The 24,677-nt window shown below is 48.9% G+C and overlaps 1 protein-coding gene across 4 annotated transcripts in view; it reads left to right on the top strand.

The window, feature by feature from the left end:
* Window positions 1-562: 562 nt before the first annotated feature.
* The window catches only part of DDHD1 (DDHD domain containing 1), a 50,645-nt gene continuing 26,530 nt past the window's right edge, over window positions 563-24,677 (top strand). Inside the window, exons 1-5 of one of the 4 annotated variants that reach the window (XM_063948371.1) lie at window positions 563-1,505; window positions 15,489-15,662; window positions 17,509-17,610; window positions 19,082-19,210; window positions 22,028-22,175. In XM_063948371.1, the coding sequence (XP_063804441.1) occupies window positions 860-1,505; window positions 15,489-15,662; window positions 17,509-17,610; window positions 19,082-19,210; window positions 22,028-22,175 (1,199 nt within the window). In that variant the 5' untranslated portion in view covers window positions 563-859. The remainder of the gene's footprint in view (window positions 1,506-15,488; window positions 15,663-17,508; window positions 17,611-19,081; window positions 19,211-22,027; window positions 22,176-24,677) is intronic. The other 3 variants (XM_063948372.1, XM_063948373.1, XM_063948374.1) reach the window with 3 other exon arrangements.

Here is a 24,677-nt window from a genome sequence, read left to right as displayed (position 1 = left end):
TAGGGGATTATACAGTGACCTGTATATAGAGGGTAGCAGGTGTGTATTGGGGGGGTTATACAGTGACCTGTGTATAGAGGGTAGCAGGTGTGTATTGGGGGGGTTATACAGTGACCTGTGTATAGAGGGTAGCAGTGTGTATTGGGGGGGGGGGGGGGATATAGTGACCTGTGTATAGAGGGTAGCAGTGTGTATTGGGGGGGGGGGGGTGATATAGTGACCTGTATATAGAGGGTAGCAGGTGTGTATTGGGGGGGTTATACAGTGACCTGTGTATAGAGGGTAGCAGGTGTGTATTGGGGGGGGTTATACAGTGACCTGTGTATAGAGGGTAGCAGTGTGTATTGGGGGGGGGGGGGGGATATAGTGACCTGTGTATAGAGGGTAGCAGTGTGTATTGGGGGGGGGGGGGTGATATAGTGACCTGTGTATAGAGGGTAGCAGGTGTGTATTGGGGGGTTATACAGTGACCTGTGTATAGAGGGTAGCAGGTGTGTATTGGGGGGGTTATATAATGACCAGTGTATATTAGGAGCCCCCAGCACAGGTTAGGGGACATCCCTGTGTGTAGCTGCCAGTCTGTGGTGACCCTCACAGCAGCACACAGCGCCAGAGACGCAGGTTGCCACGTGTCACGTGATGTCAGTGTGTCACTGTCCGGCTGTCATGTGACGGCAGCGGGAGCGCGCCGGCGAGCGGAGACAGGGAAGCGGGGGCGCGCTCGGGTACCGGCAGCGTAGTTGGAGCTATCCACACACCGGGGGCGGCGGTGACAGCGATCAGAGGCGAGCCGTCCAATGCCGGGGGCCGGAGGCCACATGTGCCCCGAGAGACGCAGGCAGCTGTCGCCGGCCGCGGTATGAATCACTCCGGTTACAGGTCACCGCTCAGCCCGGAGAAGAACGGCCAGTGCGACTGGGAGCCCGGCGGGTGCTGCGAGGAGGAGGAAGAGGAGGACGGGGAGGCCGGGGGTGAGGCAGCGGCCCGGCACCACCACCGGCACCGCCGCCGCCACTCGCCCATGTCGCCCCCCGGCAAGAAGCACCTGGGCCTGGAGCTGCACCTGAGCGGCCACAGCTTCCCCCCCGAGCCCGGCCTGGCCGGGTCCCCCTCCGAGGGCGAGGACGGCGAGTACGAGGCCGGCGGCAGCCTGCGGATCCCGGAGAGGAGGCGGACCCGCTCCAGCAGCTCCCGGCACCGCTATGAGATCGTGGCGGAGCTGGGCCCGGAGGAGGTGCGCTGGTTCTACCGGGAGGACAAGAAGACCTGGAAGCCGTTCATCGGCTACGACTCCCTGCGCATCGAGCTGGCCTTCCGCCGCCTGGTGGAGCTGAGCACCGCCCCCGCGGAGGAGGAGCCGGCGGGGGAGGGGCCTGAGGAGCCGGGGGCGGAGCTGGACGTGGTGGTCATCGGGGAGGTGGTGAAGATAGAGCCGGTGTGTGTGCGGAGCGGCCTGTACGAGGTGGACGTGGCCGAGGGCGAGTGCTACCCCGTGTACTGGAACCGTAAGTGCCGCACCCCGGGGACCCATGTGTTCCCCCATCCCGGCTGTCGCCCCCATACACACATCATTGGGTCACCTATGTTCCCCCATCCCAGCTGTCACCCCCATACACACACCATCGGGGCACCTATCTACCCCCATCCCAGCTGTCACCCCCATACACACACCATCGGGGCACCCGTGTACCCCCAACCCACTTGTCACCCCCATACACACACCATCGGGTCACCTATCTACCCCCATCCCACCTGTCACCCCCATACACACACCATCGGGTCACCTATCTACCCCCATCCCAGCTGTCACCCCCATACACACACCATCGTGGCATCGGGGCACCCGTGTACCCCCAACCCACTTGTCACCCCCATACACACACCATCGGGTCACTTATCTACCCCCATCCCACCTGTCGCCCCCATACACACATCATCGGGTCACCTATCTACCCCCATCCCACCTGTCACCCCCATACACACACTGTCGAGGCAGCTATATTCCTGTATCCCACATATCCCAGCTGTCCCCCCCCCCCCCCCATACACACTCCATCGAGGCACCTACGTATCCCCATCCTAGCTGTCACCTCCATACACACACTATCGTGGCATCGGGGCACCCGTGTACCCCCAACCCACCTGTCACCCCATACACACACCATCAGGGCACCTATCTACCCCCATCCCACCTGTCACCCCCATACACACACCAACAGGTCACCTATCTACCCCCATCCCACCTGTCACCCCCATACACACACCATCGGGTCACCTATCTACCCCCATCCCAGCTGTCACCCCCATACACACACCATCGGGTCACCTATCTACCCCCATCCCAGCTGTCACCCCCATACACACACCATCGGGTCACCTATCTACCCCCATCCCAGCTGTCACCCCCATACACACACCATCGGGGCACCTATGTACCTCCATCCCAGCTATCACCCCATTTACACACACACCAGCTGTCACCCCCCAGGACCCCTGTACTCTTGTATTCCCCCTATCGCTGCTGTCACCCCACTGACGGGCACCCTGTACTCCCCCCTACCCCAACTGCAACCCCACCCCCGGGGGGCTTGTACTCCCCCTATCCCATCATTCACCCCACCCCTGTGAACTCTGTACTCACCCCCCCCCCCTTCCCAGTTGTCACCCCACCCCCGTGGATCCTGTATTACCCCTATCACAGCTGTCACCACACACACCAGCTGTCACCCCCCAGGACCCCTATATTCCTGTATTCCCCCTATTGCAGCTGTCACCCCACTAACGGGCACCCTGTACTCCCCTTATTCCAGCTGTCACCCCATTCGGAGGGTCGTTTATTCCCCCAATCCCAGCTGTCACCCACTTGGGAGCCCTGTTTTCCCGTATTTCCAGCTGCCTCCCTCCCAGAGTGAGCTTGTATTCCCCTAGTTCCAGCTGTCTACACCCCCCCTTCCACCCCTGGACCCCTGTATTCCCCTATCCCTTCTCTCGTTACCCCCCTGGGGGGGGCCCTGTAATCCACCTATCCCAGCCGTCCTCCCCCTTGACCCCGTATTTCCTTGTCCTAGTTGTCACCTCTGGGGCCCTGTGTACCCCTGTCCCTGCCGTCACCCCCCTTCCCTGACCCCCAGCACTCCAGCTGTCATCCCTGCATGTTCTGCTGTTCGTGGATCCCCCAACCCCTGTATCTCCAGCGGTCGTCTCCCTCTCCCCGGGGTCTTTTCCCTAACCTTCCTGCCTTTTACAGCACCATTTTCCCATTCCTCTGGTCACTTCCAGTGATTATTCTTTTACTTCTGTTACCTGTCATCCTTCATGTCTAGAATCCGAATCTGTAAAGCCTCTAATCTCCCCCCATGTGCCATCTTTCTTCTCTATCCTTCAGGGTCTTCCCGCCCTATCTCTGGTAGTGTAGGGAGTACAGGCACACATACCCCCCATACAGAGGCACACCATCTAGGGCATATGTCAGTCCCAGTCTACATCTATGGGGAGCAGTCACAGACGGTGATAGATGGTAATTGCGCTTGAGCAGTGACTGCCCCTGACCGCATGTGTGGTCGTTGTTCAGACTCGCAGATGTGGGCCCATGAGGTCTGGGTATTTGCCGTACATATTTACCCCTGCACACGTGTGGCCAAATCTGGAGGGAATCCAGCCGCACATTGGCTAGTGTGGGTGTAGACAACATACGGCGCTCCAGCTGCTGTGCACTACACATCCCAGAATGTCCTGTTTTGCTGTTACGGTATGCTAAAACTGTGGCAGGACATGCTGGGAAGTATAGTTCCACAGCACCTGAAGTTCTGTATGTTGCTTACGCTTGCCATTGTATTGCCAGCTTTTGTCCTACAGGGGGGGCTTCATATCCTACCGGAGAATCACTCCAGCGTCAATGTAAAATCTTCACATCTAAGCCGCTGGTTATCCTGAGTCAGGAGAGGAGATATCGCCATCCAGTCCTATGGTAGTCACCTGGTAGACGGAAAGCGCTGCGGTCACATGGTGACGGCAGAATCACTAGGAACATTGTCAAACGGGAGAAACTCAAATTTCCAGTGGAACAAATGTGACCCCTGGGAGGCCCATGGCGCTGCCTTATGCACATCACTGGGGAGGTAGTTAATTTGGCGACTGTGATGTTGACCATGAAGCATTTTAACTGTGTTAGCATTATAACTTTTCATATAATACTTTCCAAATATTGTTTCATGTTATAATACCAACACAGTTAAAATGCTTGAAATAACATTTCAGTGTCGACATTTCTCTGGTTGACGTTCTCTCATTGGACCCCCCCAAAGTACCGCAGGTTCCAGGAGCAGGCATATCGGCTGGAAAACAAATGGACGCGTTTTTAGCTGCAATTGTCCTTTAGTTTTGCACATAAGCGACCGTGAGGCCAATTCTATTTTCTCTATCGTCCTAAGTGGATGCTGGGGTTCCTGAAAGGACCATGGGGAATAGCGGCTCCGCAGGAGACAGGGCACAAAAAGTAAAGCTTTTACAGGTCAGGTGGTGTGCACTGGCTCCTCCCCCTATGACCCTCCTCCAGACTCCAGTTAGATTTTTGTGCCCGGCCGAGAAGGGTGCAATTCTAGGTGGCTCTCATAAAGAGCTGCTTAGAGAAGTTTAGCTTAGGTTTTTTATTTTACAGTGATTCCTGCTGGCAACAGGATCACTGCAACGAGGGACAGAGGGGAGAAGAAGTGAACTCACCTGCGTGCAGGATGGATTGGCTTCTTGGCTACTGGACATGAAGCTCCAGAGGGACGATCACAGGTACAGCCTGGATGGTCACCGGAGCCTCGCCGCCGGCCCCCTCGCAGATGCTGAAGCAAGAAGAGGTCCAGAATCGGCGGCTGAAGACTCCTGCAGTCTTCTAAAGGTAGCGCACAGCACTGCAGCTGTGCGCCATTTTCCTCTCAGCACACTTCACACGGCAGTCACTGAGGGTGCAGGGCGCTGGGGGGGGGCGCCCTGGGAGGCAAATGTAAACCTATATAAGGCTAAAAATACCTCACATATAGCCCCCAGAGGCTATATGGAGATATTTAACCCCTGCCTAAATACAATAAATAGCGGGAGACGAGCCCGCCGAAAAAGGGGCGGGGCCTATCTCCTCAGCACACAGCGCCATTTTCTCTCACAGAAAGGCTGGAGAGAAGGCTCCCAGGCTCTCCCCTGCACTGCACTACAGAAACAGGGTTTAAACAGAGAGGGGGGGCACTAAATTGGCGATATAAATATATTAAAGATGCTATAAGGGAGAAACACTTATATAAGGTTGTCCCTATGTAATTATAGCGTTTTTTTGGTGTGTGCTGGCAAACTCTCCCTCTGTCTCTCCAAAGGGCTAGTGGGGTCCTGTCCTCTGTCAGAGCATTCCCGGTGTGTGTGCTGTGTGTCGGTACGTGTGTGTCGACATGTATGAGGACGATGTTGGAGGAGGCGGAGCAATTGCCTATGATGGTGATGTCACTCTCTAGGGAGTCGACACCGGTATGGATGGCTTATTTAGGGAATTACGTGAGAATGTCAACACGCTGCAAGGTCGGTTGACGACATGAGACGGCCGACAAACAATTAGTACCGGTCCAGGCGTCTCAGAAACACCGTCAGGGGTTTTTAATAACGCCCATTTACCTCAGTCGGTCGACACAGACACAGACACCGACACTGAATCCAGTGTCGACGGTGAATAAACAAACGTATTCCTTATTAGGGCCACACGTTAAGGGCAATGAAGGAGGTGTTACATATTTCTGATACTACAAGTACCACAAAAAAGGGTATTATGTGGGAGTGAAAAAACTACCTGTAGTTTTTCCTGAATCAGATAAAATAAAATAAAGTGTGTGATGATGCGTGGGTTTACCCCGATAGCAAATATTGGCGTTATACCCTTTCCCGCCAGAAGTTAGGGCGCGTTGGGAATGAATAAGGCGCTCACACGCTTATCAAGTGGCGTTACCGTCTCCAGATACGGCCGCCCTCAAGGAGCCAGCTGATAGGCAGCTGGAAAAATATCCTAAAAAGTATATACACACATAAGGTGGTTATACTGCGACCAGCGATCGCCATCAGCCTGGAGATGCAGTGCTGGGTTGGCTTGGTCGGTTTCCCTGACTGAAAATATTTGATTGATATAGAGCATTTAATAGGATGCATTATATATTTATGTATGCGAGATGCACAGAGGGATATGTGCACTCTGGCATCAAAATAAGTGCGTGATCCATATCTCCCAGAAGATGTCATGGACACGACAGTGGTCAGGTGATACATATCCCATACGACACATGGAAGTATGGCCGTATAAAGGGAAAGAGTTATTTGGGGTCGGTCCAACGGACCTGGGGGTCTCGGCAACAGCTGGAAATCCAACCTTTTTACCCCAAGTTACATCTCAGCAGAAACAGACACCGTCTTTTCAGCCTCAATCCTTCCGTTCCCATGAGGGCAAGCGGGCAAAAGGCCAGTCATATCTGCCCAGACATAGAGGAAAGGGAAGTAGACTGCAGCAGACAGCTCCTTCCCAGGAAAGGAAGCCTTCCACCGCGTCTGCCAAGTCCCCAGCATGACGCTGGGGCCGTGTAAGCGGACTCAGGTTAGGTGGGGGTGTAGTCTCAAGAGTCTCAACGCGCAGTGGGATCACTCGCAAGTTGACCCCTGGATCGTACTAGTATTATCCCAGGGGTACAGATTGGAGAGTCGAGACATCTTTTCCTCGCAGGTTCCTGAAGTCTGCGTTACCAACGGCTCCCTCCAACAGGGAGGCAGTATTGGGAAAAATTCACAAGCTGTATTTCCAGCAGGTGATAATCAAAGTACCCCTCCTACAACAAGGAAAAGGGTATTAGTCTTCCACACTATATGGTGGTACTGAAGCCAGACGGCTTGGTGAGACATAGTCTAAATCTGAAATCTTTGAACACTTACATAAAGGTTCAAATCAAGATGGAGTCACTCAGAGCAGTGATAGCGAACCGGAAAGAAGGGGACTATATGGTGTCCCTGGACATCAAGGATTACCTCCATGTCCAAATTTGCCCTTCTCAACAAGGGTACATCGGGTTCGTGATACAGAACTGTCAATATCAGTTTCAAAAGTTGCCGTTGAATTATCCACGGCACCCCGGGCCTTTACCAAGGTAATGGCCGAAAAGATGACTCTCTTCAAAGAAAAGGGCATCTTAATTATCCCTTACTTGGACGATATCCTGAAAGGGGCAAGTTCCAGAGAACAGTTGGAGGTCGGAAAAGAACTATCTAAAGTAGTTCTACGATAGCACGAGTGGATTCTAAATATTCCAAAAATCGCAGCTGTTTTTTCCGATGATACGTCTGCTGTTCCCAGGAATGATTCTGGGCATAGTCCAGAAAAAGGTATTTCTCCTGGAGGGGAAAGCCAGGGAGTTATCCGACCTAGTCAGAAACCTCCTAAAACCAGGCCAAGTATCAGTGCATTAATGCACAGGAGGCCTGGGAAAAATGGTGGCTTCTTACGAAGCGATTCCATTGGGCAGATCTCACGCAAAACATTTTCAGGGAGATTTGCTGGACGAATGGTCCGGATCGCATCTTCAGATGTATCAGCGGATAACCCTGTCTCCAAGGACAAGGGTATCTCTTCTGTGGTGGTTGCAGGAGGCTCATCTACTGGAGGGCCGCAGATTCGGCATACAGGATTGGATCCTGGTGACCACGGACGCCAGCCTGAGAGGCTGGGGAGCAGTCACACAGGGAAGAAACTTCCAGGGAGTGTGGACGAGCCTGGAAAAGTCTCTTCACATAAACATTCTGGAACTAAGAGCAATCTACAATGCTCTAAACCAGGCGGAACCTCTGCTTCAAGGAAGACCGGTGTTGATCCAGTCGGACAACATCACGGCAGTCGCCCATGTAAACAGACAGGGCGGCACAAGAAGCAGGAGTGCAATGGCAGAAGCTGCCAGGATCCTTCGCTGGGCGGAGAATCACGTGATAGCAGTATTCATCCCGGGCGTGGACAACTGGGAAGCAGACTTCCTCAGCAGACACGATCTTCACCCGGGAGAGTGGGGACTTCATTCAGAAGTTTTCCTCATGATAATAAACCGTTGGGAAAAACCAATGGTGGACATGATGGCGTCTCGCCTCAACAAAAAACTGGACAGGTATTGCGCCAGGTCAAGAGATCCGCAGGCAATAGCTGTGGATGCGCTGGTAACACCTTGGGTGTACCAGTCGGTATATGTGTTTCCTCCTCTGCCTCTCATACCAAAGGTATTGAGGATTATACGGCAAAGAGGAGTAAGAACGATACTAGTGGCTCCGGATTGGCCAAGAAGGACTTGGTACCCGGAACTTCAAGAGATGGTCACGGACGATCCGTGGCCTCTACCTCTGAGAAGGGACCTGCCTCAGCAGGGTCCTTGTCTTTTTCAAGACTTACCGCGGCTGCGTTTGACGGCATGGCGGTTGAACGCCAGATTCTAAAAGAAAAAGGCATTCCTGAAGAAGTCATTCCTACCTTGATTAAGGCAAGGAAAGAAGTCACCGCAAAGCATTATCACCGCATTTGGCGGAAATATGTGGCATGGTGCGAGGGTCGGAATGCTCCGACGGAGGAATTTCAACTGGGTCGTTTCCTACATTTCCTGCAATCAGGATTGTCTATGGGTCTCAAATTGGGATCTATTAAGGTTCAAATTTCGGCCCTGTCTATATTCTTCCAAAAAGAATTGGCCTCAGTTCCTGAGGTCCAGACTTTTGTCAAAGGAGTACTGCATATACAGCCTCCTGTGGTGCCTCCGGTGGCACCGTGGGATCTAAATGTAGTTTTAGATTTCCTCAAATCCCATTGGTTTGAACCACTTAAGAAGGTGGATTTGAAATATCTCACATGGAAAGTGACTATGTTACTGGCCCTGGCTTCGGCCAGGAGAGTATCAGAACTGGCGGCTTTATCTTATAAAAGTCCTTATTTCATTTTCCATTCAGATAGGGCAGAGCTGCGGACGCGTCCGCATTTTCTCCCGAAGGTGGTGTCAGCGTTTCACCTGAACCAGCCTATTGTAGTGCCTGCGGCTACAAACGACTTGGAAGACTCCAAATTGTTGGACGTTGTCAGAGCTTTAAAGATATACATTTCAAGGACGGCTGGAGTCAGAAAATCTGACTCGCTGTTTATACTGTATGCACCCAACAAGTTGGGTGCACCTGCTTCTAAGCAGTCGATTGCTCGTTGGATTTGTAACACGATTCAACTTGCACATTCTGTGGCAGGCCTACCACAGCCTAATTCTGTTAAGGCCCATTCCACAAGGAAGGTGGGCTCATCCTGGGCGGCTGCCCGAGGGGTCTCGGCATTACAACTCTGCCGAGCAGCTACGTGGTCAGGGGAGAACACGTTTGTAAAATTTTACAAATTTGATACCCTGGCAAAAGAGGACCTGGAGTTCTCTCATTCGGTGCTGCAGAGTCATCCGCACTCTCCCGCCCGTTTGGGAGCTTTGGTATAATCCCCATGGTCCTTTCAGGAACCCCAGCATCCACTTAGGACGATAGAGAAAATAAGAATTTACTTACCGATAATTCTATTTCTCGGAGTCCGTAGTGGATGCTGGGCGCCCATCCCAAGTGCGGATTATCTGCAAGACTTGTACATAGTTATTGTTAACTATTTCGGGTTATTTTGTTTAGGGAGCCATCTTTCAGAGGCTCCTCTGTTATCATACTGTTAACTGGGTTTAGATCACAAGTTGTACGGTGTGATTGGTGTGGCTGGTATGAGTCTTACCCGGGATTCAAAATCCTCCCTTATTGTGTACGCTCGTCCGGGCACAGTACCTAACTGGAGTCTGGAGGAGGGTCATAGGGGGAGGAGCCAGTGCACACCACCTGACCTGTAAAAGCTTTACTTTTTGTGCCCTGTCTCCTGCGGAGCCGCTATTCCCCATGGTCCTTTCAGGAACCCCAGCATCCACTACGGACTCCGAGAAATAGAATTATCGGTAAGTAAATTCTTATTATTGTTTGATTTTTTTTTCTTCTGTGACGCATTTGTGTGACCCTTGACCTCTATATATGTCCCCATCCTCCTGGGACGTTGCTTCTGAGCAGACCATCTGATTAGGAAGGATTCTACTGTATGTATGTGGAAACGCAGCGTGACCTTTGTCGGTAGCTGATGTTGCTGAGATGAGATGTAGAAATACAGAACATATGCTGTCCGTAAGCCAGCGAGTTTCCAGGGCGCCTACCACCACAGAAGTACATATTAAATATTCACTTTTTCCTTTGTTCCATCGTAAGGGACGGTTCTGCTGTTAGAATGGGCAGGAGAACTTTAAATGCCTGATGTCTGTGCGGTGTGTACCATTCACCCTTCTCCTGCCCCCTCCGTTACATCGTTACACCTGGTGAATCGCCGGCGCCAGCCTATTATTACCATTGCGGGTGTGTACGCTATAGCAAGAGAGTGCGAACCTGACGTGGATGGGACCGTTTATAAAAACCACGCAGCGTTGCACCTGTCATACAAACGCAGCTCACCGCTGCCTAATAACATTCATAAAAATAGATTGGAGCCTTAGATTTGGGTTGGTTACCTGTGTTGCGTTCTGCCACAGAGCTGCAGTCGCCAAGTGGAGGGCACGGCTCAGATGGAAGCTGCCAGAGGAGCGTTCGGGTGTTTGAGTTCTGCAGTGAGTTGGGAGGATGCTGGTTTTTCATGTTCTAGGTACTTTCTGTCCCTCCTGGTCAGTGGGAGTCTGGAGCTCCTAAGGCAGCAGTTACTGTCCAGGAAATAATGAATCATTAATACCCCTGTCAGACTAACGACCCAGGAAATTGCCATGTCTCTTAGCCGTCAGATTCCCGGATCTCAGCCTGAACCAGGTAAAGAGCAGGGTCCGGAACTGGGGACTACGCCACCGGTAGTTTGCTTTCAGACATACAAATGTCCCTGTTGATGGGCGGTCGTGTAAAAACCCGAGATTTTCATGGGGGTATAGATGGGGCGGCTATAAGAACGGTCAGCTTTAGGCTACAAAAAATCCATATACTGTAGGGAGGGTCATCGTCAGTGTAATGTTCTATTGATATTAGTGAATGCTGATTTCCTTGACTCCTCAAAACCGTATGCTGGCTCCTAGATTTGACAGATTGGCTACTAAGGGGTATATTTACTAAGCAGTGATAAGAGTGGAGAAGTGAGCCAGTGGAGAAGTTGCCCATGGCAACCAATAAGCACTGAAGTAACATCTCTAATTTGCATGCTATAAAATGATACAGAGCTGCTGATTGGTTGATGGGGAAACTTCTCCACTGGCTCACTTCTCCGCTCTTATCACTGCTTAGTAAATGTCCCCCTGTATTCCTAATCTTGTGGTCCACCCGTGTGATAAATATTTGCATAGGTGATGAGTAGAAACTGGCTCAGTACCTTAGAGCTGGGATGGTAAAGATATCCGGGCAGCGATGGGGAACAGGCAGCCCTCCAAGCCTGCAGCAGCGGCCCCCAGTTCCTTCCTGCTTTAGTTCAGGTGTGTTAGTTATAGCATGTAACACCTTTTCTTTATAAATACCTGCTTACGTTATTACAGAACGGTGTCTCTTTTCATTAAATGTATTGGCGTAACTTGCAGTTGAGATTAAGATAAATGCGCGACCTTCGGAAGAAGGTGAGCTACTCGCGTAGCCGTGTCTGGTTGCCTATCGCTGAATTAGACTGTATAGATGAGAACAGGTATTTCAGACGATTTAAGAAGCTGTCCACTTTTTGGCTAGTCCCTATGTAGTACTGGGGAGGAACCCTAATATTACCTGCATTTGGCTCCTGAGCAGCCAGCCTTACTCATTGGGGTCGATTCAATTCTCAGACAGTTGAATAGCGTTGAGAATTAGCTCCCATCGCTATTCAATTCAGTGCAAGTTAAGTCGGCGAATGCCCGGTCTCCCGGACTTAACAGGCTCATTTGTTGGGAGAACGGGCGTTCTCCGACTTAACTCTCCGCCGCGATGCTGATTCCAGACAGAATCAGCCTCGCACCGTCCGCGCGACAGCACTTTTGTCGGATTTCCTCTCGCATCCCCTGGGGGTGAGAGAAGAATTCCCGACAATTGAGTGTCACTTGGCGCTGTATTGAATAGCGCTGGGAGCTAATTCCCGGCGCTATTCAACTGTCGGAGAATTGAATCGACTCCAGTGTGCAGTGGGCTGGTACAAAATGTTTCTACTGTTGGAGCCCTAACCATAGCTTAACCCCAAAACCGTGACGTTGACCACATACCTTGTGGTGGCAGGTAATGTCACCAGCTGCTGAGTGGAAGAGTCTCACTTTCAGCTTTGAAGGCATGCCCGTTAAGTGGCATTTTATTGGGCACGACCCACAGCCTAGGAAGGCTCCATTTGGCATCATGGACTCTACTTGCTGTGTGTACATGGGGGTGAATGCAGGTATCTGTGGTGAGGTTATGAATCTCTAAAGGGCCAAGTAGGCAGAGAAGACATTTGCCCAATGACTGCAGTACTTCATAGCGGGCAACCCCCACAGCTGTGATTACATAACAAGTGGGCAGCATGGCTGGTGTAGTGGTAAGTATTACTGCCTCACAGTCCTGAGGTCACAAATACAATTCCTGACCTAGTCTTATCTGTGTGGAGTTTATATGCACCCCCCCCCCCCTACCCAATGTTTGCATGGGTTTCCTCCCACAATCCAAAAATATATTGTTAGGTTAGTTGGAGTCTGACAAAACATGAACCCTAGTGTGTGTGCAGTATGTGATTGTCAGCTCACTGGGACAGGGACTGATGTGAGTGACTTAAAGCGTTGCGGAATATGTGTGCGTTATATACATAACTGATAATAAAGTGAGACCATGTCTGCTTTGTGGCTGAAACTGGGACAGTTCTTTTGCACCGAGGGGTAGATGTATGAAGCAGTGGAGAAGTTGCCCATGGCAACCAATTAGTTTTGAAGTGACATTTACCAAGTGCATTCTATAAAATTATACATAGCTGCTGATTGGTTGCCACGGGCAACTTCACTCGCTCACTTCTCCTCTCTTTTCACTGCTTCATACATCTATCCCCCAGTGCCTGGTTACTCTCCTGATTTGCCCGCTGATATACAAGGCATTATGCGCGGCGTGGGCCAGTTCATAGGAATACAGTGAATGTTTGGCATCGCTGAGCCATAGCGATCGCACAAAGCGTTCCTTGTCTCACGCACGGCTCCCAGTCTCTGACAGAGTTACGTGCCGGTCTTATTCCTGAGCTGCGGGTTCCCTGTCCCCTGCACTGACGGAGGGAACCCTGTGATTTGATGATCGAGTGATAGGACGGTGACACAGAGCAACAGATCAATGGCTTTAGGCCTTGTCCTGCTCCGTCAGTTCTCTGAGCTGCATTAGGCTCTCTAAGCCTTATCCCTTTAGCCGCACATGCTCTGACTAATGTCATGCTTTAGAAATATATGCGTGCGTGCGTGTGTGTGTGTGTGTGTGTATATGTATGTATGTGTGTGTGTATATATATATATATAATTTGCCACTGGGCTTCCAATGTAATTTCTAAATATTTGCACAGTCTACCAGTTTTACCCTCCTGAGATCATGGAGGAAGCCTTCGTATGGAGATTGTCTCCGTATAGGTCTTATCAGTGGATTACTTTTGCTGGTAAAATGAATGTATTGTCGGAGCTTCACATTGTGGTGTGACAGTCTGTGCAGCAGGATAAAACCTGGACAGCACCGTACAGCGTCCGAGCTGATTCACCTGCAGACTAAACCTGTAGGTGACCATTGTGGCTGATCGATCCGACCAGTCTCCCAGCGATTATGATGGCCCACTGGTACAGGTCAGAAGGCCACAGGACAGGGTCCGTGTCATTAGGATCTTCTGATTAGACCTCCCGGATCACGTGATCCATTGGGCACCGTAAGTAAAACTTTATAGTTTGCTCCAGGTCACCTTTTTGAAGTTAAATGCAAAGTTAGAAGTGACTAGTGCCCCCATAGGTACAGGCCTTGAGGGTAAGTGAAAGGATAGGGCAGGGGGTAATTCAGGGCGGATTGTGGAATACATCCTCCAGCTTGAGGTGATTTGCAGAATTTGCCATTCAAATGAGTTTTGTGTAACAACCACTTTATTTGTTTACTGGCTATGAAATGACCAGGACCTGCGCACCTTATTATAATCTGCATTCAGCGCCTTCTGCATGACGTGGCTTCAGTTCTGATTTGTGTTTGGATAGAACAGTCAACCAGATCATCTGAGTGATCACAGCAGCACAGAGTATATCAGGAGATGAGTGATGTGTCAGTGAGGACAGGGCTGCATGTGACAGGGGCAGTGACATGATGTGAGGAGGGAAATGGAGGCAGCAGGAAGCCACAGACTGAGAGTTGTATAGTGGGAGGAGCCGGGTCCCCAGCAGCACAGAGTATATCAGGAGATGAGTGATGTGTCAGTGAGGACAGGGCTGCATGTGACAGGGGCAGTGACATGATGTGAGGAGGGGAATGGAGGCAGCAGGAAGACACAGACTGAGAGTTATATAGTGAGAGGAGCACGGTCCCCAGCAGCACAGAGTATATCAGGAGATGAGTGATGTGTTATTGGGGACAGGGCTGCATGTGACAGTTGAGGAGGGGAATGAAGGGAGCAATAAGCGACAGACCGTTATATAGTGTGGTCACAAATCCATTTGTATAAGCTAAGCAGGAGTAGTACTCAGCTCTGCAGTTACCTAACATATAAGCTCATGTAATAAGTGTGGTTTGTTCCATTGCGAGAGAAGGGAAAGGAAAGATGTTAGTGATGAGCTGACAAGTGAGAACAAATAGTGATGCATGTAAGGAAAACCCCTCTGCCTTGAACAGGTGGTTTGTTTTTGTCTCCATTTGCTGTGTAGTCCAGCCTATAGCATTCCATGTTAGTGGGATAGGCCCTGGGTGTTGAAGCATCATAGAGGGGAAACTTCTGCACTGGTGACCTTTTATTCCAAAAATAATATATAATAAAACTAAACTTTATATATTCTGGAATTTATTTCTTATGCATGTTAATTTTAATTCTGACTTGGGCTGCAGCATGTGACGGCAGATAAGAACCCCTTGGCACATCTAGTCCGCCCTAAACACGTGCGCGCACACTTACACACTAGGGTTCATTTTTTTTGTTGGGAGCCAAGTAACCTACCAGTATATATTTGGGTTGTGGGAGGAAACCGAAGTACCCAGGGTAAATCTACGAAAGCTTGGGGAGAATATACAAACTCCACACAGTTAGGGCCATGGTGGGAAGTGAACCCATGACCTCAGTGCTGTGAGGGAGTAATGCTAACCATGACACCGTCCGCACTGCCATATATATATAGATATAAAAACTGCTCTGATATAATCATTACTAAAAAAAACCCAGGGTCTGTCGGGGGAACTTCCGATCTCTTATTTGGTTTTCTTTCCAGTTATCATGTTTCTTGTTTTATTTCAAGAGACGGATAAAATCCCGGTGATGCGAGGGCAGTGGTTCATTGACGGCACCTGGCAACCCCTGGAAGAGGACGAGAGTAACCTGATAGAACAGGAGCACCTGTCGTGCTTTAGGGGTCATAAGATGCACGACAATTTTGACCTTGAAGTGGCAAAGCCTGTAGACCACAAGGATGGTGAGATTCGTTTGGTTATATTCTAATTATGGGGCAGTTGTATTAACCTGGAGAATGCCTAAGGGAGTGATAATAAGTGCAAGGTGATAAATGCACCAGCCAATCAACTCCAATATGCAAATTGACAGGTAAGAGCTGATTGGCTGTCGCGTTTATCGCCTTGCACTTATCACCGCTTTATCACTTCCTTATGCCGTCTCAGGCTTAATACATCTGCCCCCTTGTTTCCAAAAAGAACTTGGCTGAAATCCGTTTTTTTTTACTTCATTCGTCTTCTTTTTAGAGCAATCGGCAACTTTTTTCTTCTTCTCTCTCTCTGTTATGTAGTTTTATAAATTAATAAATGGATGTTTTTTGTAATAGAGAATGCAAAAAAATAAATTTTTTATATATATATATATATATATATATATATATATATATATATATATATATATATATATATATATATATATATATGTAATTATTTTTATTTATTTTTTTCATCTTTTTGTGTTTGTTATTTTTCTGGCCTTCCCATTTTCTTAAAACTGCTTTCAGCTTAGTTTTTTTTGGTTGTTTGGTCGTTATTAATTAATTTGAATATTAAAATGTCTACAATGTTCCGCTCCTATAACACAGGAGATCAATCACATGTGACTGCATCTGCTACTCCTGTAATTGTCCGCTTTCTGACTCGATGAGAGGGGAATGATTTGTCCTGTAGACCTATGATTAGCCGGCTAGTCTCGCTCGTTTATTTGTTATTGTTATAAAAGTAAAGTGTTTTTATTTTTTCATTACTATCGGCGGGCTGTAATGGGGTCCGAGACGGTCGGAGGGGTGGGATGCTGGACAATCCCACACTTTTTTTTTCTTTTAAAGGGGCAATCACAAAGTAAAAACATTCCTTGTAAGTGATTGCCCCTTTAAAAATAATAATTCGATATCGCTCCGGCGTCCCGCACCTCTGGCGATCTCGGACTCCCATTACCTTCCGCCGTATTATTAGCAATTTCTTATTCTTACAGATCTAAAATATCGTCCGAGCCAAAACTCTTGTCTGCACGGAGCTACTCGCGTCCTTCTGCCAAGCAAGGTCTGCCTACTGCTGTATACAGGGGTGGCAGTTGATTTACTGACGGATACAATCCCAACAGCCATTGACCGACAGTCAAAATACAGACATTCATTATGCTTACATGTTCAAAATGCCGACATAGCCAGAATACCAACATCTGAAATGCCGACATGCGTTTTTAAGGACTTTTTGCCTCAAAACAGACTTGTTCATACCTTACCATCCCAGTGGACCTTGAGGGGGGAATATAATAGTGTGCCCGAAGCATGGCGAGCGCAGCGGTACACTTAGACGGTGCCCATGTCGACCTATTTCATCATTGACACACAACCCCCCCCCCCCCCAAAAAACAACAACAACAACAACATGTCGGCATTTCAAATGGTGGTATTCTGACTATGTCGGCATTTGAACATGTTGGCATAATTGTCTGTATTTTGATCACGCCGGTATTTTGACTGTAGGTTAATTGCCATCGGTATTGTCTCCGTCGGTAAATCATACTGAACCCGTCTACAGTATATCTGTGAATGTTGTTATTAGCCCTTTTGTGTAATAAAACTGGTGTCCCATCAGACAAACCTTGCGTGGCAAGAGGCGGTAACTCCCTCCAGAAGCAGAGCTAGCGCTCCCAGTGGATGATAGATGGAATTAACGGATGTTCTGCTAATGATACTTGCATGATGCTTCTGCAATGACTGCTGTGCTCTCACCGTACTGATATTGTGATTCTCAGAAGATTTTGCTGCAAAGCCAAAATAAAGTTAACTGTCTTCACTTTGCTAGTTATCTACCACCTTGCTCCCTTCTCCCTCCCTTTCCTGTTCAATTGGAGAGGATATAACGAGAGCACAGGGGCCCCGTGTGCTAAAAGAAAGCGTTACGAAGGTACAGTAACTTAGCTGCCTTATAGATGACTCTCTGGCTTTAGATGCTGTCACTAGCTAGAGCGCCACTGACTCTTCCTCTAGAATTACCATTGCTGGGGTTACGGTGGCCTTTCATTTATTCCTGCTCTGGACAACTTGTGTGTGATTTCGGGGCCAGGCCGCAGAGGAACTGCCGTCTGCTGTAAATGGACGTAGATATATTCCCGTTCAGTCTGTACAAGTGCAGTATTTGATACTAGACCCCAAATATACAGACGGAACAACTTTTACAGGGGGGATCCACTCTCGGACGACTAATCTTTCATTTCACACGGGCACTACAGCAGCTCTTACAAAATAGTTGCTTCATATTTCTTGGTTCAGTGTTTTTCACTAAATCCTTCATATCATCTGGGTATGTGTTTCATTTATTGACAATGAGATTGTTTTGACCATGAAGCGTGCTGACCGGGCCTGTGTAATTCATTGTTCGTGTAACCCGGCCATTCTCTGTCGCACTGCGGAGGCTTGCTGGTGGATTCTGCCGCGACCACTGGTGTCGCCCTCTGCGCAATAAAAGCTGCGATTTGTCTTCGTTAGTCGCATAAATAGCGCTCTGTCTTAATCCACACGCTTTGGGCTTTGTAATGCTTATTTTAATGTGCTAATTACAGATAGTCATCATAAAACATGTACTACAAACCTGGGAACAATTGGTAATGTGATCGCAACCACCCTAAGCTTGAAACATTTATCCATCTTTAGGATTTTGCTTTTTACCATAGTTTGGTGCCAACTTTACTTGTGACTTATCTCTGTTCAAAGTGATTGCAAAACCTGGTACACCTTTCTGCCACCCTGCTAGTCAGTCCCGCTCTGTGTCCATATGTTCTTCTCGGTGATCCATTATCTCTCCCTGGTACGCGTTATTTGCTCCACGCTGTCAGCGCTGTGGGACACAAGCCCTTAACGCGGCTGCTATGGGGACATCTAGTGAGCTGGGCTCCTGAAAGGTTCCACTGCTTCGTCTGTCCATTCTGAAGCTCCAGTCACAGCACTGAGTAGTAGATAGGATGTATCCCAGAGAGCTGGTTGGAACGTTTCCTCCTTCGGCCGTCACTTGAGGCAGCAACAGTTGTCTGATGCTGGCTGCAATAGTCCTATATGAATGTGGTTCATGTGTGGCTGTATGAAGTTTTACAATCACTTTAGGGAAGTGGTATTGATTGAAACAACCGTCATTCGTGTTTCTGAAGGACCTGCATATAACCTGTAAGTGGTACTCCGATAATTGCTACCCAATATTCCGCTTCTAGAGAGCAGCAGGTTACCGACCGCTACGTAATAAGCAGAATCAGCAGCAATAGTGTGTGACGTGTAACACTAGTGATAATGTATTGCGGAGTGTAATTATCCCCATTTACGTCTGCAGGAATTATTGCCCCTGTTTCTTGTCTTCCTCCTCTAACGGTCGTGTTTCCCCCCCGCAGCTGTCCACAGTTTAAAGTTAAGTCGCAGCCACGTGGACTGGCACGGCGTGGACGAAGTCTATCTCTACAGCGATGCAACTACTTCCAAAATAGCCAGGACGGTTACACAGAAGTTGGGGTTCTCAAAGGGTAAGCTCACATGTTACCGATGATGATGATGTAGGTGACTGTAACTGCTCTGAGTTATTGGAACGTGAACGACGAGCGCTCGCATCTGGCGTTCTAAGACAAACTGCCGACATATAGGAAAACTATTCCATAGTTCATTGTAAAAAATGGGGCGTGGGCCAACCTTGGCATTCAGCATTTTGGCTCATAAGAGCGAGTGGATTCACTGAGATAAAATTGATTGTGTTCAGCTGATAAAACGGCCACAGATAGACTATAAGTCTATCACACCTGTCTTCATGCATCACTACCTGGCGGCAGTGTTATCTGTAGCTGAGGTCACCTCTGATATTGCTGCACAGGTTTACATGCTAACAGCCAGTGCATCCGTGTAGCCAGAAAGAGGATTGGTCTGTAATAAATCTGTGCTGGACTGTCCTCCCTTCCGAGCTCTCCTGGCCATCCCCCAAATAGAAGTGGAACGAAATTGTCTGGGTATTACTAGATGTAGAACATAGGAAATAAGTAAGAAAGAAAGAAAACATTTTGTGAGGGTAAGAGGGATTGCTGAAGACTGGTGCCCCAAATCCTTTATAATAAAAGGATAATGCTGCTTCTCACCCCTGTTATGTTTTCTGGCAGCAACTAGAGGGCGTGCGACGGACCATATTACTCATTTGTGTGCTGCAAGCTGTCAAAGGTGAAAGTGATACTGCAGGGAGATGTTACAGCCGTCTAACCTGCTGCTGCTGCTAATATTACTGATATGACTGTTTCACACTTGATGCGTATGGAAAGAGGGGGCTGGGGAGGGAGTGGGGTTAGAGGTAGATAGGGACTGGCGGGGGTGGAGAATGGGGTAGGGGCAGATAGTGACTGGGGGCGAAAGGGCGGGCGGGTTTGGGGAGATAGAGACTGGGGAGAGGTGGGGCAGATTAGGGACTGGGGGAAGAGAAAGGTGGGAGGGGTTGAGGTAGATAGGGACTGGGGAGAGAGTGGAGTGGTGGGGCAGATAGGGGCAGTGGAGAGTGAGATAGATGTAATACTATCTATACAGATATATGGCTAACGCTGCTCCTAACTTCTGTGGTGCCGCCGGTGGCCAGTGGAGGGCACCCAACGGAGCTCGGTTCGGAACACGGTCACACACCCACACCCTATGTATGCTGCACCCCCACCATATACTTTCCCTATATACACACTGCACCCCATAACCCCCCCATATAATGCCCCCTATATACAGGGCACCCCCTCCTCCATATACTGCTTCCACCATATACTGCATACTCTGCACCCAGTCCTCCATATACTAAGCTGCAACCCCAGGTTACTTACCATCCCGGGACTCGGCAGCAGTAACCAGGAAACTGATGCAGAAACCACCCAGCGGCCCCGCAGCGCTCAGAGCGGAGGCATCGGGGACACGTGTGGCCACTTACCGGTGGGGGGAGAAGGTGAATCAGTCCGGCAGGAAGGGGTGAGACCCTGTGTTGGGTGAGCAGTGCGGTAACTGTCAGACAGAGGGGTCGGTGCTGGGTCTGCAGATGATGCGGATGAGGAGGAACCAGATAACTGGCTCAGCTGCTTTATATATACTGCGTGCCAGCAGATGGGCGGGTTCTTGCGCTCGCCCCTCCCACACCCCGCACAGGCCACGGTCAGATCCCTCCGGCCAGCTGCTGGTGGCTACTGGTGTCCTCTACCCCCAGACTGGCCGGGAGCTGTGCGGGGACTGGTGAGCTTACACGTGCCAATACTGGTGTATATAGTGCAACACCATTATAGCCTGCCCATTACAGATATACAGCAGCTATATATATATATATATATATATATATATATATATATATATATATATATATATATATATATATATATATATAAATAAAGGCTAACGCTACACCCTCAGCATGACAGAGTCCCGGCGTAATGCTACACCCTCAGCGTGACCGAGTCCCGGCTCCCAGCAGCAGGACTTCCAGAAACCGGCAGCTCCTTTGTAAGTAGCTACCACCCCCGTGTAACCCAGTCCTGTTGTCTGTCATTTTGATGGGCTTTTAACTAGTTAGAATCATAAAACTCCAAGTAACTTGTAAAAGACAGCGAAACCCCAGGTGTCATCATGGAGTCCAGTCAGCCTGAAGATATCCCACAAACGTAAGAGATGTCGAAGGCTCTCCCTGGCTCTGCTGCCCCAGTTCCCAGGTTTTCAGAAAAGCTCCACGGTCTCAGGTCACCTGAATCTTTTATTGTGCTGCTAAGATCCAGACCTGAAGTCTGAGAAACCTACAGACGCCCACCCACAGGTGAAGATCTCCTAGATGGTGACCAAATTAGAGGTTGCTTCTTAGACTTGCACACGGAGCCCAGCTAATGCTCGCACCGGGCACCGCAGCAGCCGCCCTCAGGCTAATCCTGGTCACCGGGGAAGGATCTGTGTCCGATGATCAATCTTCTGGGTGGGGACAAGATTAGAGATTGGCTGTCGTGTGAGCAGCTGGATCACATGTGGCACCTCCCACAGTGGCTGCATTTAGCACCCTGATCCGGAAATCCACTCTGTGGTGAAATTAATGGAATTTCCGGTCTTTTCAGGCTGAAACACGCAGGACTTTAGGTGCTATTTGCTGTAATATGACCACAATTGTTATCCGGTGCATGACAGAACAGGAGCCATCTTTCCCTGGACATATTGTATTAACATGTAATATACCTAAATGAATGCAGTAAAGGGGCTCCTCATAAAATAATATAAGCTATGATTGTTTGAGAAAGGGGTATTTGTGTAAATGAATCCTTGCTGTATGCGCCGTTTATAACGTTCCTAATGTCTCGTAGCATCCAGCAGCGGGACCAGGCTACATCGAGGCTTTGTTGAAGAAGCTACGTATGAGGACAAGCCTGTGGATACAAGTCACATTGTTTTTGTTGTCCATGGTATTGGGCAGAAAATGGACCAAGGAAGAATTATCAAAAATACAGCCATGTAAGTCATTCTCTTCTGACGCAGTGACTCTTAATCATTATTATTTAAAATGTGCCTGGAGGTCGGTTTGAAAGCTATTGGCTCTCTGCTCTGGTGCTTCTAGCACACTGTGGTCTGTATCTCAGCACTGAGATACAGACCAGAGTAGGCTAGAAGCACCAGAGCAGAGAGCGACACCTCCAGGTAGAAAGGAGTAACTGCACAGGTTGTGACAGGTGCAGGCTGCTATAATGGAACACTAACCTTGTCTAAGATCTGATTTTAAATTAGGCACAAGGATATAATTCCTGTCTTCCCAATAACCGACAGTATAACCTAAAATTGTCTCCAGTACTATACTTTAATGCTAACCAATTCTGTAGGCGGTGTGTCTTCTCATTGCCTACTGTCTGCCAAACCTTCAGGACTCCAGTACCTGGCCACGCCTACAGTGGCCTCTCCCAAATCCCTTGTCACTGGGTTATGTTCCTGAGATATTGAGATATATATATTTGGGACATCACATAGAAGTAAGAGTGACAGGAGGGCTTTGGGAAGAGACAACGGGATTACGGGAACAAATGATAACTACTGTCCACGCTAGTAAAAGACGAGTTACTTGGTAACCCGTTCAGAGACAGCAGGTTAAGTCTTAGGACAGGAATATGTTTTACAGGTTTATACAGTAATGGGAACTATGAAACAGGCTTATAGGGCGAGAGTCAATTATTTATCGCTGGCACAGACAGCTGCCGGGCACCCGACAGGGCAATTCAATTGTTGGTCTGGTCGGGTGCAAATAACTGCCAGCACCGCTATTTCAGCTCGCACTCCCTGGGGGTGGCAAGCTGAAGTGTGCAAAAGGTGACCTTTTTGGGCGCCCACATGGCACTTTTGGCGTCGCGCCCATGGCACTTTTGGCGTCGCGCCCATTGGTCTAATCGGCTTTAGTTGTTTTACGCTTCTAAACCCGGTCTGTGTGCGATAGAAAACAAAAACAATTGAATATCGCCCGCCATCTTCCATCTCTTTAGACGGGAGATCGGGTACGATAAAACAATTGAATCTCACCCATAGTGTCTTAGATATAGCATTGGATAATTGGACAACTACCTGTACTGTGGTCTATAGTAGATAAGTGGGCTGCACTTAGAAATGTATTATGAGGGTATATAATGGTTGCAGTTATTCTCGGGACGTATTTATTTTTTGTTAAGCAATTCAGTAGTAATTTAAGAACAATGATCAGGTCGTGTTAATGGTATTGCGGACTTTGTGTGTATACGAGGATATACTGCACTGTCAGACTAATACCTTGCACCAAAGATAGGGCTGGGCAAGTGTGTGCTGATAATGGCGGCACTGGAATAAAGCGCACAGAGGGCGCAGAGTTGCATGTTGGTGATGTATAGAGGTGTAGAAGCGTCGTCATTTTATTTCATAGTAAGAAATGGAGATTTCCCAAGTAGTGAGAGAGGGAAGTTACATGTTCAAAATAGACCTAAAGGCCACTGGCTGGACACATTCTCTAGGAGAGTATAGGCGCATACACACGGAGAGATTTTAACTATGAGAGATTTTGACTGAGCGTTTTCCCTTGAACTGGCAGTAGGAGATTTTGACTAACTTTTCCAGCGATTTTGGCTATGGGCAATTTTGGCTAACTCATTTAAGCAAGGTGATGCTTTTTCTTTCCCAGCGACCTAGCCAAAATTGACTTGCCTGCACAGTCTATTTTTATCAGCGATAGCGACCTGGCGGGGACGCGCATCGCTATCGCTGGCTGTGTACACATGGAGAGATATGCACTAACTTTCTGAGCGATTTTGACTATATAGTCAAAATCGCTCAGTTATATCGCTCCGTGTGACTATAGTACAGTACTTTTGTTGCAGAGATTCGCTCATCAGTGGGCCGGCGTACGTAGACCTCTGTATACTCGTGTCCCCCACACAGCGTCATACACACACACCCCCTGCTATGTTCTGTACAGGCTGCCTCCATTGTCCTGTCTTCTCCAATGATAACTAATGTACAAGGCCCATAAATCCACCTGTTTTTATTCTATCCTAAGCATGTTTAAATGTACGCTCTGTGGGAAACTTATTTTGTCTATTTCGGAAATGTTCTGCCTATTGCATAACACGGTAATTCTTCCCGATGTTCCCCCTATATACTGGCCTCCAGTTGTATCACTCTGTAGATTGCAAGCTTCTGTCCTTCCCCCTCCCCCTTCCGTCTCCGGGTACACATCCTGCTCTTCTCCTTTATCCTGTGCCAGTAACCTTGTTATGTACACTGGGCAGTATTATTCTTAGCACAATGACTTACTTGCACTTTCTGGAAATCTGATATCCAGAACCGTGTCCTAGGTGTGGTCTCCCCAGTGACCTAAGCAATGGATCCCCGCGCTCTGCCGCTAATTCAGCTTCCCATGTCACCTGCCTTCCCCATTGTTCATCGTCTGCCCGATTACTGAATCCTAGTACAGATGTGTCCTCATATGCCTTTACTGTTGCCGCA

This window comes from Pseudophryne corroboree, chromosome 12, assembly GCF_028390025.1.
Source record: "Pseudophryne corroboree isolate aPseCor3 chromosome 12, aPseCor3.hap2, whole genome shotgun sequence".
Taxonomy (NCBI): domain Eukaryota; kingdom Metazoa; phylum Chordata; class Amphibia; order Anura; family Myobatrachidae; genus Pseudophryne; species Pseudophryne corroboree.
Note: the sequence above shows the minus strand (reverse complement) of the source record. Positions and strands in the feature narration are given on the sequence as shown.